We start from the raw sequence: 19,999 nt of genomic DNA on the forward strand, positions 1-19,999 counted from the left end.
TTTTTTTTTTTTGTGGTGCTGGGGATTAGAACCCAGAGCCTTGTGTATAATGAGGCAAGGACTCTACCAACTGAGCTATATCCCCAGCCCAAGAATGCTTATTTTTCATAAAGCTATTGTTCTTATTTCTGGTATTTTCCTGCACTTCTGGTTTATATGTTCAATTTTATCACTTTCTGGTTACCTCCTTCAAATGTTATTGGTGAAAGTTGGCCACTTTCTCATGCACTAGGAAAAAAAAAATCAGTTTAGAAAACCTAAGAAATTCATCCAACAGGAAAGAATGGAGACATGAATTAGCTGTTCACTTGCAAGTTGATTTAAATATGTAATGGGGACAATCCTGGGAGGCTTTCTGACTGAAGACGCAAAATCCCTCTTACCAAACTGGAGTTAATATACTTCATCTCATGTCTCACTTAGTTGGATTAAAATGAAGGGATATTCTGTATACCACGGGGGGTTGTAGACAAAATATATTAAAATGCTATTAAATAGATATACCTTCTCAGACTATTTGCTGGGATTGGAAGAATTTATAAAGGGATGTAAATCTCAAACTAGCAAACAAAGCTTCTACAACTTTCTTTATGTAATGGTAAAGTTTATTTCATTTTGAATAACAATTAGAGGACAAAATGTTTAAAATTTGCAGTTTAAAACATGCACATTCACAAAAGGCCAAAGACACGTAACACTGCATAGAAATGAATATTACTCAACTTTAATAACTATTTATAAAACACAGTGCCTTTTACATCAAGATAAACAAACCTGAGAAAACTACTACAATCACAAAATCGACACTCCTCACTCATGCAGCTTTACGATTTCTACAGCAGTTTCAGCAGGAATGGTTTCTTATGGAGCTGAAAATACTACTTTATCTTTAATGCAAACTGCAGTTTTTCCATAGCTGCCTTCCAAGGCTGCCTTTTTATTTTTACCTAATAAACCTGAAAATGTGAAAAATGAAGCTTGAAGTAGTTAAACAACAAACAGTATTTACTACATTTATAGCTTCTATTCTAGAACCATGAAACATAAAAATAGATATTTTTAATATTCTGCCCACATCTTTGCAAGGGCAGACTTACCTATGGAAAGTTGTTAATTCAAAATAAGAAATGTGAAATCTAGTTTTTTTCCTACTTAAGGGAGATTTATTTGCTGAGAAGTTTTGTGAGCTTTATTAAGAAAAGTTCTTAGAGGCAAGTTAAACAAAAGAATCAATTAAATTTGTTCAAATTTGTTTGTAAAATTTATTTAATTATTAAAAATGTTGTATGGAGGACCAATTAATGTGTCCACTGAATATTAAATTTCAGATAGGCCATGACAGGATTTGATAAGGCAGAAATAAACATTAGATTTATAGCAATAGCCATGCACTGGCCTAGATCACTTTAAATATTAATTCATGCAAACCATAAACCTATCAAAAACACAGCTGCTCTCATACGGAAAATAAATCAAGATGAAAAATGGAAAACATTTATTTCCTTTCCTTCAAAATTTAGCTTACATTCCATTTTAATAGCTGTTGAAGGTTAATTAAAATGCAGCAAAGTATAACTAAGTTTCACAAGGGACCTCAGTTATTTTAATGTGAGAAAAATCAGAGTATGGTATCTTTAAGAGCATTATAGAAATGTTCATTATTAAAAAGCATTTATTAGGCACTGAACTGCATGATGTTACTGTCAGTAATTTCCAAAAAGAATTCCGTAGACCTGGTCATTGTGATGTGAATGGGCTGGGCATTTTCATGGTCAATTTTTGTGTAGATGTTTCTTTATAAGATTAAAGATTTATTTAATGAAATAAATTTTAAAACCAAGAACTACCTAAGGGCAACTGCATGAAAATAAACCTCGATGATTTGTAATACCTGTAATACTTATGACACTATTATAAATAATTTATAAATTACAAACATACAATCTATTACTTTTTGACTAGCATTCATATCCCGAAAGAACACTTCAAATGACAGGTTGTAAGTGCACACAATGTAGGACAAACTATCACGTGACTTTCCTACTGGATTGTTAGAAGGCTGAATTGAAAGATTAAAATATAAAATTTAATGATAGAATACTGACTGATTTCTATAATTCACCCCCTCCCCAGAAATTAAGAGGAATCACTGATTCCACTCACTGATTATACAACTCGTGTAAATGGCTCACCCTACTTAGCAGAATACACACGAACCTGACTCGCTTAGGAGAAAGTTTTCCAGTGAGTTAGCAACAGTGCTGGCACCGTCTCTCGAGAGCCTGGCGTGGAGGCGGGAGGACAGGAAGCACACTCATAATTTAAAATTTACTACATTCCTGAGAAACACTGTTTTCCTGCTAATAAATTCTACAATATAGCATCTTTCTGGGTGTGAGACACCGACAGATTTTTATATGTATATATAAAAACATTTAGAAATTCCATAATAACACCACTCTGTACTATCCAACATTAAAGAAGTACCTCCCAACTTTCCAGTGCTAAAGGAGTGAGGATTTTCTACTACACATAGTATTTTCTGAATTGTAAACATTGTTAGCATTTGCCAGGGTCCCTAGGAGGGACTTTTAAACTGAAGCGTACGTGTCCTTTGTTTCAGAATATACATGTTAAAAGTCACTTTGACTGGTTATTTTCATCCTAGTAAAACCGTGTGTCTTTTTTACCAATTCAGGAAGGTTAAAGACCTCGGGGGAGTATTTTCTCTAATTTAAGTACTACTGTAAAGTTACTGCAATTGCAATGCTATATTTCAAGTTTTATCAAAATGGTCACTCCCTGCCTCCTATCTCTAACCCCACCCAATAAGCAAAGAGATTGACTTAACATCAATAATTCAAAAATAATCATGGGATGAAAAGGCATAAATTAGTCACATTTCAGATCACGAAGGTGTAGATTGATTAACCAGGAGTATTCTTTTCATGTTGAAGAGCTCCACCAAAACAACCCATGTTTCAAGATAAAATTTTCAATTTTCATGTTTCAGTTGGAAAATTCAGTTCTATTCTAATGATTTGATCCTAAAATTTTGGAGAAGGATGCCACTGATGATGTGTGGGCACAGGGAAACACCTCTTCTCTGCAAGTGCTCTGGAGTATTTCTCTGGAGGGATGCTCTTCATTCTTGCGGATTTTTGTGGTTTGGCCTCAACTACCACCGGGGGAGGCCCAGGAAGAGCCTCTCTGAACATCCATTTGACAGACAGTTCAAGTCTGTGATTTCAGAATTTCAAAGATGGTCTTAAGACTCTACACCCGGGGTCTTCCTAGATGTTTTGATTCATGATTCTCTTACTCTGAATCCCAAAATGGGAAGGGTCTGAAAAGTGAAGTGTGTAAACCCCCGTTCCCTTTAGGTGAGAACTGTGTCTCCGTGTTACAACCTCTTATTTGTAGAAATGTACATACTGGTAACTGGCTGCAAATACAGAGGAAGAAATAGTATACATTATAATTTTAAATCTTGATCCAGAAAAAGGGGGAAAAATATGAAGTGATTAAACTCAGGGGACAGTTTGGGAAATCATCTCTTTTCTCAATTCTAGTGGATTTTCTTTGAAGTATTACCTATTTTGCTGGTAAGTCCACTTAAAGGCAAACAGGCTTTTGAATAAAAGGCAAAAAAGTTTGCTTCTATCTCTGAAATATATCTGAAAACTAGAATTCCTTTTATTTTCTTTTTAAATGAAAGCATTATTCTAAAAATAGTGTAGAAAACTGGTTGTGTTTTTTAAACAGCCCCTTCACCATTTATCGTTGGTAGCAAAATAGGCATTTTCAGGAGACATCATGGAAATGCTGAAAAAAATTAAGCTGAACATACATTTTTAAAACACATTAAATGAACCCTATTCATGATGAAAATGTTCTTTGTAGCATTATGGGCTTGGGTAAAATAGGTATTTTTTAAAATGGGAAAAGTGTACTACTTATTTGTCCTAATAAGCAGTACATGACCAATTTTGGAAACGGCTTGATGAGTGAACTGTGAAATAATCAAGTCTTAAAGACAGAGACAGTCACCGTAACACACAGTATGCTACATAAGTGAGCAGGCATCTCTAGTGGGAACAAATAGTGAGAACAAAACACATTACAAGAGCTGAGCCTATGCACATTACAGAAGCCCATGCATTGACCTGACACATTATTCCAAGTATCTTAACAGAAAGCTTTGGAAACCCCACATAAATGTGTAATAAGCATAATTTTCTTACAAGGGAAAAACTTTAAGACAAAATGACATCACTTAATCTACAGCAGAAACCAGACTTTTAGAAAAGTCTAAGGGATGATGAGACTATCAGAAATGACTGAGACATAAATAAAATTTTAAAAATCAGTATTGTAACGACAGTCACATTAGCACACGTGCCCTTTAACTTGAACAAAGAAACAACACAAACAACAAAGAAGCACTTGTAAGGCCGAAGGTGCAACATCACAGATTGGAGTAGCAAATGCCTTGAAATATTAATTTTTGCAAATCACTCTCACATTTGAAAAGTCAAGCATGCAGATCTTACAGCAGAACTGGAAGTAAACTTTCTCTTAAATTTCTGGGCAAATGACTACTGAATGAGAAATACACTTACTGAACTTCTTTGGCAAACATTTATCAAGACAATTTTTGACACAAACACTTATTAATGCCTTGTTTAGAAATGCTCAGTAAGGTGAGTCAGTTCCTTAAGAATGCTGGTTTGCTTCAGCATATCCTGAAATCTAAGTCTGGATATCAAGAGTACCTTTAGCTGAACACCATTTTAGAGCTTCCAAATGGCTGGTCGCCTTGTGGTACAGCCAATGAACTGACAGTTACAGACCCAGAGCAATGGTGTGAGAAGACCAACCTGCTCTTGGATTAAGAAAACACTCCAGCAAGACACGAGGTCATTTTTAATTTCTGTATACAAAACCTTAGCAGACATTTTAAAAATCCGAGAAAGATGGTGTTACAGTGCAGCTACACAGCACTATGTCTGTAATGTATGTGGATCTGAAGGCCCATCAACGAGATGAGCTCAGATCCACCTTTCCTCTCCATAGACCAGACTGGAATTGGTCAGCAGATTGCAGTGACGACCTTAGGTTGCAGTGACTCTCTTTAGAGATGTAGCAGGGCCTGCCTCTCAGCCCCTCCCCAATCACCACTCATCAGGCCTCTGTTTTGTGGTATCATAGGCTCTAATCACTTCAGACTGTGAAACGATTCCATTTTCATCTTGAGAGAAAGCATACCCATCTGTATGTTAAGGATAAAACAGAAATCATCATCATGAAGTTGCTGGAAATCACTGTTATTCTGAGTTTTGAGTACATATTGTCTAAGTTGAAGAACTAATGAATCCTCACCACCTTTAAAGGCACAAGACACTAATTTTTAATGTTTGGAAAAAGACACAGACTCAGCTGCAAAATGGAGAGTGGAATGACTAGGTTGCTCACGTAGTTTCTATGTCTTCTGCTCTGTGTTCAACTGGGCAGGTGCCCTCAAATCCCCCTCAGCCCTTTGCTCTGCTTCTCAAGTCCACCCTCCCCACTTCTTTTTGTTTCCCCACTACTGGAGTGGGTGAGGGAATCTAGGGGAGCAGGTGCACACATTTCTAGACGGGTCAGGTGGGTGAGAGGAATGGAAAAGCCATGTGCAGGAAGGGAGGGAGGCACGGTTAGCTTGATTTAATACTTCCACCATGTAAACATGTCAAAACATCACATCGTTCTCCATAAATATATACAATTATTTGTTCATTAAAAAAAAGGGCAGAGGAGAGACACACAAATAGCTGCTGATGGTGGGAAAGTGGTTGCTTCCTATGGGTGACCTTCTCCTGGACTCTCAGTGTCTATAAAGAACTCACTGATATCCCAACATGGTTGGAGGGAGCTTGGAGATAAGAAGTGACCCGTAGAGGATTATGTCTTTAGAAAAAGCCACCAGAAGTAAAATGAGCAAAAGCATTAAACATTTGTGTATATATATATATATAAAAACATAAATCACATGTGGAAACAACATGAAACCAAAGATATATTACTAACTCAAATAAGTTCACTATGGAGCTTTATATATTAGATTCTCTTTTAGATCCTTGAAATGTTTAGAGAATTATTTCTTACAACTTTATTCATAAATATTTTTGAAGAGGAAAATATATGTTTCCTTGTGCTATATGAAAGCTGAAAAGCTCTAGCAAAGTTATTCAAGTAGAAAAGATAACAACAGAGAGGCAGCTTTTAGGAGTTAAGATTTATCTTACTGGTTCTTTTGAAGATTTAAGGAAACAAGGAATGTGGAAATATCCTTGTTTTTCTTTTAAGCAAAACAGAAAGATTTTAAAATGCTCCATTTATAAATAGTAAGATGGTTGTGATCCATGAGTGCTTGTTAATTATTTAGATAACATGTTGCAGATATGAAAAACTTGACGTAGGTGTTGATTTTAAATAGCTAAGTCAAAATACTGCTCTGATAAATGCCAGGAGACAGTAATGGAAGAGAAAGAGAATTTATTTAAAGTAAATACTTACGGAGCAGGTTTTGTTGCAATGACTCCGAGCGGTACAAATTTACATGGTTCTTCTTAAAGACGTTCTTGAGCAGTTGTGCTCTTTCGGTGAGGCTGCGGGAACAGGTGCAAACGTGTGAAATGAATTATCAACTCAGCAGAGCCAGTGGGTCCCGGGGGAGCACCAGGGAAAGTAGACTCAAACAAAAGAGCGCCTGAGCACTCCAGCCCCACCATTCTTTTTACTCCATTTTCTCCAACAGCAAATGAGATTTCATGTCTTTGGAAAGACACTTATAAGGCTATTTTCCCCATAGCTAAGGAGGAGTTTTGTCTCTAATAAAAATCCAGTAAAAAGTGAGATTTCCTCAATCCTCTGTGTGCTATGAAGTCAAATGGAAATTCAGAACCGGTACAACATAGTAGTGTTAGTAGAAATCCTAAAATTATGCAAAGAACACATTTTACAGACTTTTTAATTAGAAGCATTCCATTACCATTCTACTAGGGTTTAAAATGTATCTTAATTTCATCTTAAAATAGAAAAGTATTTTCAGAAAAAAATATAGTAGGTTAAAGAACAAGGAAAAAGATTTATTTTTCCATAAATGTTTAGAATGAACTCTATAGATATAAATCTTGAAATCAAATTAGGCCACTTCTAAACCCATGCTGTGAAGATCATGCATCTGCCCCGCCCCACCAACCCAATGCACATAAAACAGTGCCTCACATGATAGCAACTCAAATATTTGTGGAATAGATGAATTTGAGTAATTCTTAAATGTTCTGAACAACATCATTAATCTTCCCATTCCTCTACTGGTTGACTTGCACAAAACTTTGCTTTGATATCAAAGAATGCAATAAGAACTACCAGTTATTCACATGTGTTAGAGCAAATGTTTATATGATTTTGTTTTAATAACTGGATCTGACTCAGTTGAAAAATTTCTATCTTGCTTTTCTCCCACTAAAAAAGCTTTAGTTAAGTCGCTTACAGCAATTTACATGAAATAATGTTGGTTCTGTTTTTACCAATTTTTTTGAGATGCTGAAATGGAATAATGCCTTATAAATATATAAAGAATCTTCTACAAAGTGAATTCACTGTGTAAATGAATCACACATACATTTAGGCAAAAACTGAAGGAAAAATATTTAGAAATGTTGACATCTGTAGTAATCTTCTACACATTTTTTAAAAAGTCTGGGGATATTAACTAATACTTATTAGACATATTTTATTGTCACTGGGAATTAGCTGCATTAAAATCAGAAATACGAATCTAAGACTCCAGTGGTTCTGTAATCAGTTGCAAAACTTGTTCCTGTCAGTGACATAAACAGCTATAAAGAATGAGAAAGGGCCATTTGAACCAAGTCCCTTTTCTTACTCTACCCTTTAAATGCTCTAACATTACAGGCCCCTGGACTCTGAGGGATACTAAAATATGTAACTGCTCTGAGGAAGTGGGCTGGCTTAACAGCAGGTGGCCTTATTTTGTGAGCAGAGCTTTTGCGGATGGGGTGCCTAGCCATCTCTGGTGTTTGACATGACTACAGAGGACTGGGGGATGGCAATGTATCATGATGCCATCTTCTTCTGCCCCAAATATACTTTTCAGGCTTCAGGCTGGATTTCCTAAATGCACTAGACCTTTAATACTATAACACTAAAGTGTTAATGAAGAAAGAATTCTATCTTTCATGTTAATGGCAACTGAAACATATAAGATGATGTCATTTTTTTTTTTTTAGCACTAAAAAAGTCTTTCTTGTGAAAGTAGTACATTACTCAAGAAAAGCTTAGGCTTCGGAGTCTTATTTTGGTTTGATTCTGAGTCTGCTCCTTATTACAGGTAAACCTTTCTCAGTCAGTCATCTCTTACGTAACAGGGAGAGGACAATACGTAAAACTCAGGCAGACTGTGAGGGTTTAGGATCCTGTCAGCATAGTGACTGAACCTTAGGAAGCACTCAACAAATTCTAGTCACTCCCACCCTTTATCCCCCCAGATCATAAGGAATTTATTATAAAGAACACCTGGAACAGAGATCATCACAAAATGTACTTTGTTAGCTCAATGCAAGACGTCTATTGCCATACATGGTTTTAATTTCTATAGCCTCATTCTATCTTTTTCTAAGGAAAAGACTGGGCTCTTGTTGTTTTGCTTTGTCTTTCCCTAGTTACTTTGAACTTCTTGCTTTAGTTCTTGTAGAGAGAGAAGAGTCCCTCCTCCAGAATATAAACGCCATTCATAGGAGGGTGCTTCATAAATAAGAAGTGATAGGGAATTGAATTCCTCCATCCCTATCCAAATATTAGGGAACTACTAGTCATTTCAGAATGTATGCAATTCTGTGTCACTAATATTTATAGGTACTGATATAATAACTACCAAGTCACATAATAAAAGGTACTAATCACATTAATATTAATAGATCTATTAAAAATTCAGTTTTTGTTGAACAGCTTAAGAGTATGAGAAGATAAAAAAAAAGAAAGAAAGAAACGAAGATAACTTCTCACTAAAACCTCATCAATTCACAACTTGTACCTCGTAGTTTTACTCAATCTTGTGGGGCCTTTCATTTACATACCAAGCTATGCAAATTCTAAGTTTGTTTGATGAAATTACACAGCAACTACCATTTAAATATTGCTACTTTATTTCCAAACCCTGGAAAATGTTGCAACTTGGTTATTTGGTGAAAAGAGACTACATTTGAATGTAATATTTTTCTTAGACACACTAAAAAAAAAAAAAAAGTTAGTGCTTGTAAAAATCCATTGACATTTCTGGAATGTACTGGAATACATTGTTTTAAGGTAATTTAAGTGATATTTGAAGGGTGGTAAACGTGGCATTTATCTATATATTGGATTGGCAAGCTATTTGTGTTGACTCATTAAAATGAATCTCCAGAAAGTAAATAATCATTTATTTATTGAATGTTTAAAGAACAGAATGTGACAGCTATCCTGTGCTAAGCAGGAGTGGTGGTGAGAAGATGAATGATTGTAACAGGCCTGGTCTCTGCCCTGGAAGAGATAACATTTTATCCTTCTGTCTCTTTTCTTTATAAATGCTGGGAAGAAACATTTCCTCTGATGAGAGTAGGATGAGGAAAAACATTTGACACATCCCTCTACCTTCAATCCCCTCTGGTATTTACATCATACTGACATAAAATTAAGTGTGAAATCAAGTAATACAATTTCTATTAGTTCTGGGGTGACAATAAAATTGCCTTTAGTTAAGATAAACAATACAAAGAGAGAATGGGAGCGAGCCACCTCACTGTCCATGTGACCAAGCGATCTGATGCTCCACATCCCCTGTGTTCTTTTGTGTTAAGGCTGTGGGGTCAGACAATGTGATGGGCAAATTGGTGAGGACGGGCCTGACAATCTTAGCAGTGGATGCTGGTGAGGCTATGCTGGTAATGTTAACAGCTAGAAAATCAAGAAAATCCAGAGTCTTAAGACCATATCTGCCTGTCTGTAAGATGCATTACTTCACACACACCCTGATGATACTCTAGAATAGTTGTCTCGTCTCCAACAGCACACAGTGCCCACAATCTCTCACTATAAACCTTAAGTTTTTGAATTTATAATTTTTTTTTTTGGTTTGTTTCAGAAATAGTAGGATGTTACATGCAACCTATAAAAGTAATACTGATGCGGGATCTGGAAGGCTCATTTTCCAAAGAAATTAATATTTCTGTTACAGAAGTACAAACCTTTACACTGTAGAATAAACACTACAAATGTCTTTATACTATTAATAGGACAAATGGCCCAGAGTTTTCTAGCAAATGTTTATTAAACAGATATTGAAAAGGGATGTTTGATCTAAAGAGTTTTAAAAAATTATGGAAATGTAGAAGTTTTTGGTCCCTAGTGTTGGAGCACATTCACGTGATAGCTATCATGTGGTAGCTACTGCAAAGCACAGGGCTTCACCAATAGGAGCAATTTTCTCTTCCATAAACAAGAAGCCAGTGCTGGGCTCTGTGGCACATGCCTGTAATCTCAGCAGCCTGGGAGGCTACGGCAGGAGGATCATGAGTTCAAAGCCAGCCTCAGCAAAAGAGAGGCACTAAGCAACTCAGTAAGACCCTGTCTCTAAATAAAATACAAAATAGGGCTGGGGATGTAACTCAGGGTTGAGGATGTAACTCAGGGTGAGGTTGAGTGGTTGAGTGCCCCTTAGTTAAATCCCTGGTGTTCTCCACCCTCAAAAAAAAAAAAAAAAAAAAAAAAAAAAGAAGCCAAGGCTTACACCAATCAGGAATAAGTTTGGGTTATTCTCCAACATTTCAGACTTTATTTGATTTCTAACATCATCCATGGCTCATGGGTAATATACTTAGATTGATGAAATATACTTTTTCCTTTAATTTAATGGAACACATCCAATTTCCTAGATGACACAGTAAGTGGCATACTATTATTACTAAAAAGGATTAGTTACTACTATACAAAGACATTCTCTTTTTTTAAAAAAATGTTTTTAGTTGTAGGTGGACACATGCCTTTATTTTTATTTATTTATCTTTATGTGGTGCTGAGGATCGAACCCAGTGCCTCACCTGTGCTAGGTGAGCATTCTATCACTGAGCCAGAATCCCAGCACCCCCGACATTCTCATGTTTGAAAATAAAAAGATGAGAAATTATTGTAAATATTAATCTTCACATGTTTAGCTTTGACATATTTGCATTCCATACATAATTTGAGCTTGACAGCAGTCTGTAGGGATGATCAACTCAGAAGATTTTTCTAAAGAGCTGACTCATCTTATGACAAAGTAAACAACTACTGCTTTGGATTTGACCTACTTTTGGAAGAATAAGTTATATAATTCCATGTTTCATGTATGATTATTTCATTCCCTACATGTCAAGCATGGATTCATCACCCACCTTGCACTCATTCAGTCAACCACCCATTTTCATTCATTCCTTAGTTTATTTCTTTGGTGATTCATTCATCTGCTCAACAAGTATTTTCAGAGTGCTACTGAGTTCCTGGAGCTAGGTTAGCTGTTGGGTCGCAACAGTGACTAAGACAGGCCTTTCCTTTAAGGTGCTCAATCTAGTAGGGTATACAAATGTACCTATGGTAGACCATACAATTTATTGCAATGCAATAAATGTAACAACGGAAGTTTATACAAAATACAAAGACACTAGGCTAGGAATTCTTTAATTTTATATGTGAAAAGTTGACAAAACTGCATCTGAACTGGCTTTTGAAAGGTAGGAACTGGAGTGCCCAGTTTGTAGGGGAATTGGTTCCCGGACAAGGGAAGAGTACATGGTCAGACTGGGAGGCATAAAATATCATGGTGTTTTGGAACAAAAGACATCTGAGACTGCTAGAATATATAGAAATCCTAATTTCTCCACTTTTAATAGTGTAGATAAAATTTGCTGTTTTGAAATCTGACCCATCAATTTGATTCTTTAACATTCCCCAAATAATCCTGGTCCTACAACACATCTGACAATTCTTTACCTGCCTTAGAATGTAACTGGTTTAGCACAAGAACTTTTCTGTCCAGCTGCTATCTTTCTTCTCTCCCAGACCATTTTCAGAAACCCCTCCTAAGTCATCCTCTAGCATGAAGCCACTATGCTCATGCTAATCACCAACCTGATCACCAGCAGGCAGAGATGGCAAAAGGGAGTTCTGGACTGTACCAGGTGTTTGTGGTATTCACCTAACAGCTAACTCATTCCTGAGTTCTTCAGAAAAGATGAATGGCTATTTTAGGCAAGCAATCTGGGCAGCAGCAGGGAAATTTATCTGATATATTTTCCGTGGAGAAGTTGGTAATCATTTATGGTAGAATCTAGTTCTGTCCTTTATAGACTCACTGGTTTATTTTATTTAATGGAAGAGGGTTGTTATAGGGATTCAATGAGATAGTGCATGTTCACTGCAAGTGAAGCACCTGGAGGGTAGTGAGTGCTCAACAAATGTTAGTGCTATTATTTTCTAAAGAGACACTCACACAGGTGTGCAATATGCCCTTTGGCCTAAGGAGAGGAAGACAGAACTGGAGGCCAAGGTCTCAGGCTTGAGTCCCCAGTCTGGCACCTACTCCATTGTGTCATTGTGAAAATACCGAATCAGGATTAAGGTGACATACACCAGGGTAAAACAGTTCCTATGGTTCAGACAAAACTTTTGTTCCCTTTAGTATGATGAAAGGAAAAAAAAATGGGACTATTTTCATAATTGTTTTTTAACAGAGTGCTTTCAATTAATTTCCTTTTTAATATTGCTTTGAGAATTTAGTGAACTCAATTAGCTAACTTGGTTTTTTTTGGTGGATGGTGGTGGTGGTGGTGAGGAAGGAAACTTGGAGATAAAATTCACTTCATAGATGACGTGTATCTAGGCTGATACCTGACACACTGAGCCACAAATGCCATTATAGGGACTTTGCCCTAAGTTACTCTATGAAGTGGATTATATACTATTTTATTATTGATGTTGTTTCAAGCTAAAAGCCTTTTTCTTCCTTTTTATCTTAATAACAATAATATTTATAACTACCATTTACTGAATGCTCATTGTAAGCTCTGTGCACTATGCTACATGCTTGATAGTATTTTATTCAGTTCTCACAGTTAATTATCATTCCCATTTTATTTGTTAAAAATCGAGGCTCAGTAACATTAAGAAACTTGGCTAAGGTTGCACATAGCTTAGTAAGTGATAGGTACAATCCACATCTCTCTGCTTCCAAAATCTGTCAATAATACTGCCAGTTTCATTGTACAGGATAAGTAAACATTTTTCTATTTATTTCCAACCACTAACTTTCACTTGGAAAAGAACACACATAATATGCATCTTACCTTTTCCCAAGCACAACTGCTCCTGGGTCTTGAGATTTGGCTTCAAGCTCCTGAACTTCATCTACTAAGGTTTTAAAAGCGGTCCTCTTGATACTGGGGCAGGAGGGGAAAGGTAAAAGGATCTGCATGGAAATGCTTATGTGACCATAAAAACTAGTGTCTAGTTTATTACCAGGCTGTTGATAAGTACAAAAATAACTGGAGTACAAAATGTTTCATCAAAATTTTAAAAATTAGAGTAAAACTGAGCATCAATTATAGGAATAGTCTTAAATAAATAGTTTAGATTTACAATATTAAAACTCCTAGAGTTATTAAACATCATGATATTAACTTCAATAATATTTTTTAATAGGAAGAGATAACGTTTTAAAATTATAACCCTTGAGAAAATTTTTTGTTTTTTTCCATTCTCTATCTTATATATATCTTATATATATGTGTTGAGAATCAGACAAGCAAAAACTTTCTTTTCATAATTATTAAAAAAAATTGTATTTGGAGACAATAAGTTTTCCCTCCCTCTATTTGCAGTTTTTGGCAGATTTCTAAATAATACTTCCTAATGTAATTTTCTCCAATTCGATCAATTCACTTCTTCCTAATATTAAAGTAACTGCTTTACTTCTCATTTGATCTTTTAAACTAATTTTTTTTAGTGCCTAAATCATGCTTTCTTCTTTATTTAAAATTAATATCACTAGTTCACAATTTGCAAACTACAGGCTTGAGTTGATGTCTCCATCAGAGAAATGTGAGGGTCAATATGCACCTGTGTTTCCGTGTGTAGAACCAGGTGTTAATACTTACACCTTGTACACCACGTCCAGAAGCAAAGATGCCACAGGAATAAATAACAAGCCCGTCCAAAAGACTCCCGAACTGAACAGCATGGCTGCCTGCGTCAATCAATCATCAGAAACAATATTACTTCAAAAACCAAGAAAGACATTGCTCATGTTCAGTTCTTATTATGACTTAAGTCAAATAATTTTAAGGATATAATTCTGTACTGAGAGTTCAAACTTGTAAAAACATTTGGAATTTAAAGCCGCATGTGTTAAAACAAATTCATTTACCACATCTTTCTCCCCCTCTCAAGCAGCTAATAGAACAAAGTTTTTATGTATCAAATATTTTCATATTTTTAAAAGAAAATTTTATTATTGTGGTCAGTATATGGAGTAATAAACCTTGATCTTTTATAACTTAGAATATCAACATCAATTTTTTGGAGCAAATTTAAAATACATTCTGGATTAAATTATAATAATATAACAGGCAAAATGAATCTCACACTAAATTTACTAATTCTTGCAAATGAAAATCAACTCTACTTTTGTAACTAATTAAAAGGGATTAAACATCTGGATAAATCATTACTATGAAAATCACACTTTGATTAGTTTTAGGCTATTAGGAATAATCTGAGTTTTTGTTCAATGATTTATATAACTTGTATTAGTGTATATCAATTATGCTAAAGTCAAACAAATATCTAGTGTGTAAAATCCAAATACAAATATATTAAAATATCTTTAATAATTCCATTTTATTTAAATCTCACATTGCCATATCAAAGCCTTTCAGGTTGTAATGTAATTAGATTATACAGAGCTTAAAAGAAACAGTGTTGCACAATAAAACCTAAGGAAATATTTTGGTTTTATTTCTTTGAGTCTATTTGTTTATCAAGAATAAATTTGGAGTACCCATCTAAATTCATAAGTGTATTGTTATAGTTCCATTAAAAAGTAATCAACTAACACATGCACATTCACATCCTGCTATAAATCACACAGGAAATTTCTTTTTCATTTTTTACCAGATATGGCTGAGGAATTAAAAATGACCTAGCTTAATCCTTCTATGCAGTTTCACAATTACACATAAATAATCTAAATTAATCAATCATTATCAAATATAAAGACAATTAATTTAAAATTGATATTTCAGATTACTTACTCATTTTGACTCTCAACAAAGGACCAGAAACTGCTTAAATTTTTTTCTGTACTAATACATGTTTATTGATAGAGACCCTCAGTTCAGGCACGCTAAGGTTTTTTTGCTATATAGGACTGAAGAACTCTGAGAACATTTAAAATAAAAACACGCCACTACAAAAAATTTCAGAAAATAAAAATTTGCCATGGGGGTTGCACAGAATAGTATCCATATGCTAAACAACAATAAGGTAAAAAAATATTCACATAAAAGTCACTTTATTTAATAAGCAAGACATGATCCTGGACATGTTTGCTGACATCCTCAATAGTGAAAACCAACAATAACTATGTAATAGGAAATGTCTATCAAGTCAGTGGTTTTGTTTAGATTGAAGGAAGTTTTCTAGTGAGGTTAATGGCTGTAAAAAAAAAATAACCCCCACATTTCTTTTCCTTCTGAGGGGAAAAGGTAAGATCAGATTCTAAGTCATGTAACCAAAAATACCACATTTACTTGGCTTACTTTTAATATATTTTAATGTGGGGGGCAAGAGAAGAAAGATTTATTCTTGCCTTCACCACCTTGAATTAAATGTCTGCTGGCGGAAAAGGCGAAAGTGGTGGACAGACTCGGGGCTGCTAATTCTGACTATTGTGATGCTAACTATGAATGGAGGGGCAACTGGCGCCCACTATTCAGTCCACCAGCCTTTGGCTTTACAAATGAACGACATGAATTGAGGGGAGAAAAGTTTTTCTGTGTCATATCTGAAAGCCTGTCAGATTTTTTTTTTCTTTTGCAGAGTTAATCCAAACCTAAAAGATTTAAAGCCGACATTCGCATTTAAGACAGAGAGTCTCTTTGTATTTTTTGGATGACGAGGAGGGGGGTGAAAAATAAAATCCCACAGAGGTATTTCCTTCCTTTCTGTACAAGAAAGCTCCCCCTCGCTCCGTAGAAACCAGTTTTGTTTCTAACTTTCCTCATCTCCCCACTCACAGGCAGGTCAGCTGGGAAAAGAAGACAATGGGGGTAACAGGAGCAGCCTGTTCGGAGCTGGACTCAGGCTCCCTCCGAGAGCAGTCTGCAAGCCCCCCTGAATGTGGGAGATTGGTGGGCTGTGCCAAGTGGCCCCCAGCACCCCTCCTGGAGACCCTGTGAAATTTGCCACAAAAGTGGCCCCGAGGGGGCTTGAGAAGGGATCAGCCTGGGGTGGGTGGGGGCACAAAGCTGGTAAACAGGAGGGCATGGGCCCTGCATGGGGAACAAGCAACTGCTTGTCTCTGCAGAGGACGCTGGCTCTAAATCGGACCACAAGGGCTTCAAAAATAAACCAATGCCGACTGAAAACGCAATTGCAGCAGAGAAATTGTTCTGAAATTTCCATGTGAACGTGTAGGGAAAGAATGGGGAAATATGAGCTTGCTGTACATTGGGTCAAGCCTGGGGCACGGAGAGGTAAGAGGGTCTTACCTTCCCACCCACAAGGCAGTGATCCATTATTGTTGGCACCTACATTTCCAACCCGAGAGGGAAACTTCACTTTCCTTGTGCCCAACTTCATTCTTTTAGGAGACAGAGTTCATCCTGCCACCTACTTACAACCTTTAGAACATGGTCCTTGCCTACCTCTGCTTTTTCACCAGAAAGCTCAGAGGGGTGTGCTGTCTCTTACTCTTGGATAATGACAGATGACTTTTCATAAAAGAAGGCCCTTTGGAGAACCTAAGATTATATCCACGGACTCCATCAAGAGCAGGCCCAGTGATAAGCAGCTTTAGAAATGGTCCCCTCCCAGCTATCAGACTGGGGAACTTACTTCTCAACCTTAGCCTCAGTCTCCTCAGCTATTAAGTGATTGCAAGAATCAAACCCAAGAGTAACCAATAATGTGGCCACTTTTTAAATATTAATCATTAACCAATTTCCCTTTCTTCATTAATTTTCATATTTCTTTCAACACTTATCTCTTGTTCTTTTTAGTGATCTGTCCAATGAGTGTCAGGAAGGAAATTTTTTTATCTCAATATCAAGTGTAAGATTATAAATTTCATAGTTTACACAGCAAGATCATTACATATGCTGTGTCATCTAATGTTTCAAAATGTAATACTGAAATACAGGTCAAAGTAACTGATCACTGATAAAGTGCCATTCATCTCAATTTCTTAATTTAGGAAATGGAGATAAGTTTTTTTTTTTTTTTTAATAGAAATTATTACTAACTGCACAGGCAAAATATATTACCCTGGGAAAATTATTCAGAAAACAGTGCTGCCAAACTTGGTTTGTTATTTTTAGAGGAGAGTGCAGGAATTGAAATTAATATAAATTTTAAAGGCATCAAGAGTTAATGCAAGCAGTAACGACACTAAAAACAATAAAAACAACAATCAAAAAAAGTGTTTGGCTTTCTAAGATTAAAAATGAAGAAAAAACACAACAATCCCACAAAGGGAACTGGTTCACCAAAAAACGTAAAACTTCCAATATGTTCACAAAGAACTTAAAGAAAAGGAGTGGTAAAAATAGATAAAATTCTGTGTTAATATCTCTGATCATAAAAATAACCAACTTTTCTTTATAAGAATAGATGAGATCCCAAGAGATTGGCAGAAGACCTGGAAAGTATTCACTGAAGTAGCAGCAAGCAATTAATAAGATAGTGCTGGGCCTCTCTGGGCATAAAACAGCACCAAATTACATCAGATTTTAAAAACTCACTACCACGGTTGGAAGGGGGTGAGATTGGGTAATGGTGGAACAGATAGATCTGTACAATTTATCTTATCACCAGCCATGTATTAGCTTTTGAAAAAGGCATTTGACAATGTGTATCCATGCCACCACCTTTCATTCCTGCTAATTTGATAATTCAGTTTCTGAACTATGTGTTGAAGTCAGGCACTGCTTTTGCTTGTAGGTCAACATCTCACGAAACTGTTCTGTGGTCACTAGTCTTGAAAGCATTCCTCCCTGCAGAAGGGCTCATGTCCCGAGGTTTAGTAAAGATGTAAAGAAACTGCAGCAGCAGTCTGTGGGAGAGTCAAGTGCAGAGTAATTTAGGTCAGTCTTCTAGAAGCCACAGGAAAGAACCCCATGGAACGATATTTTCTGGGGTGCAGTGGGCTTTACCTGATGGCATGCATGTGACAGGAGAGCTCCCTAAGCCCCTCCCTCTCTGTTCAGGGAGGCCTGGATTGGAAACTGGGAGAAGGGGAGATTCTCAGCGTGTTTGGGACTGAGTTGGGTGAGGGAGGCCACATGGACCATAATGTCCACTACCCTGTTGCTGTAGCCAAATTCATTGTCACATCAGGATAGGAGCTTGATCAAGTGGTCATTGAGGGCAATGCTGGCCCCAGCATCTAAGGTAGAAGAGTTGGTGTGTCACTGTTAAAGTTGGAGGAGACAACCTCATCCCTGGTGTAACCCAGAAAGCCTTTGAGGGGGCCCTCTGATGCCTGCTTCACTAGCTTCTTGAAGTCATGACATCTGATATCTTTCTTTAGGTGGAAGGTCATATCCACTACTGACACTTTGGGGGTGGGCACACAGAAGGCCGTGCCAGTAGGCTCCCCATTCAGTTCAGGGATGACTTTGCCCACAGCCTTGGCAGAGCCAGTGGATGCAGAGATGATTCTCTGGCAACCCTATCTGCATCTTTCCAGAGGTGGTCATCATTGGTCTTCTGGGGGGCAGTGTGGCATAGATTGTGGTCATGGGTTCTTCCATGATGCCAAAGTTGTCATAGATGACCCTGGCTAGGAGGATAAGTTCCCTGTACTTGGGATAGAGTACAAAATTCTGGATATGACTTGTAGACTTCTCCTGTCTGACTTCTCTAGCCTTCCCAGTCCTATCTCCCAAGCTGGTCCCCATCTCTAGTTATATACCATGTTTTTCAGTTCCTGGAAGGTAGTCATGCTTGCTCTCACTTGGAGCCTTGTATCTGTGACTCCTACTTGCCCTTTAATTTGCACATAAGTGATCATATCCTCCCTGGACTAGGTTAGCTGACCCTACTTCAGGATTTGCAGTATGTGGGCATCTATGGCTCATTTTTGAGTCGTTCCTTTATTTTCCTGTTAGACTATACTTTCTATCATAGGAAGCTATATATCTTGATTAAGTCTAACCACCCAAGTGCTTAACCACCAAGCAGATGTTCAATAAATAACTGTTGGATAAATAAGTTCTTACAACCTAGTGTTTGGAGGAATTAGGTAAAAATCACCAGACCTCAGGGACTCCATTCTGGAGATATGGTAATTATATCTACTTAGTTTTCTGGTGTGTTGGCATGAAGTTTTTTTTTGGGGGGGCGGGGGAGTTACAGCTAGATATTTATGAGTTATGGAGAGAACGAGGGGAAGAGATTGATTCAGCCCCCTAAACACCCTATTCCAATATAGATTGTCTTTTTTCTTAAAAAAAAAAAAAAAGGTTGAGTGACATGCACTAAAAGTTAAGTATGTTAAACTACCTCTCCACATCCCTGCCAAGTCTGAATCAACAGAAATATTTTGTGGAGTCCAAGGAAAGTATGATACTTAGAATATAGCTCTTTCTGGGGGCGGGGAGTGGGAAAGAGATGTAGAATTGGCAGGAAGAGAAGGGAGGTCTTG

At 36.7% G+C, this 19,999-nt stretch overlaps 1 protein-coding gene across 5 annotated transcripts in view; it reads right to left on the bottom strand.

Moving 5' to 3' along the window:
- Window positions 1–637: 637 nt before the first annotated feature.
- The window catches only part of Atp8a1 (ATPase phospholipid transporting 8A1), a 213,305-nt gene continuing 193,943 nt past the window's right edge, over window positions 638–19,999 (bottom strand). For all 5 annotated transcript variants that reach the window (XM_076865343.2, XM_076865340.2, XM_076865342.2 and 2 more), the window contains 4 exons: window positions 14,232–14,320; window positions 13,422–13,514; window positions 6,559–6,650; window positions 638–5,272 (listed from right to left, as the gene is read on the bottom strand). In XM_076865343.2, the coding sequence (XP_076721458.1) occupies window positions 5,175–5,272; window positions 6,559–6,650; window positions 13,422–13,514; window positions 14,232–14,320 (372 nt within the window). In that variant the 3' untranslated portion in view covers window positions 638–5,174. The remainder of the gene's footprint in view (window positions 5,273–6,558; window positions 6,651–13,421; window positions 13,515–14,231; window positions 14,321–19,999) is intronic.

This window comes from Callospermophilus lateralis, chromosome 8 (assembly GCF_048772815.1).
Source record: "Callospermophilus lateralis isolate mCalLat2 chromosome 8, mCalLat2.hap1, whole genome shotgun sequence".
NCBI lineage: Eukaryota > Metazoa > Chordata > Mammalia > Rodentia > Sciuridae > Callospermophilus > Callospermophilus lateralis.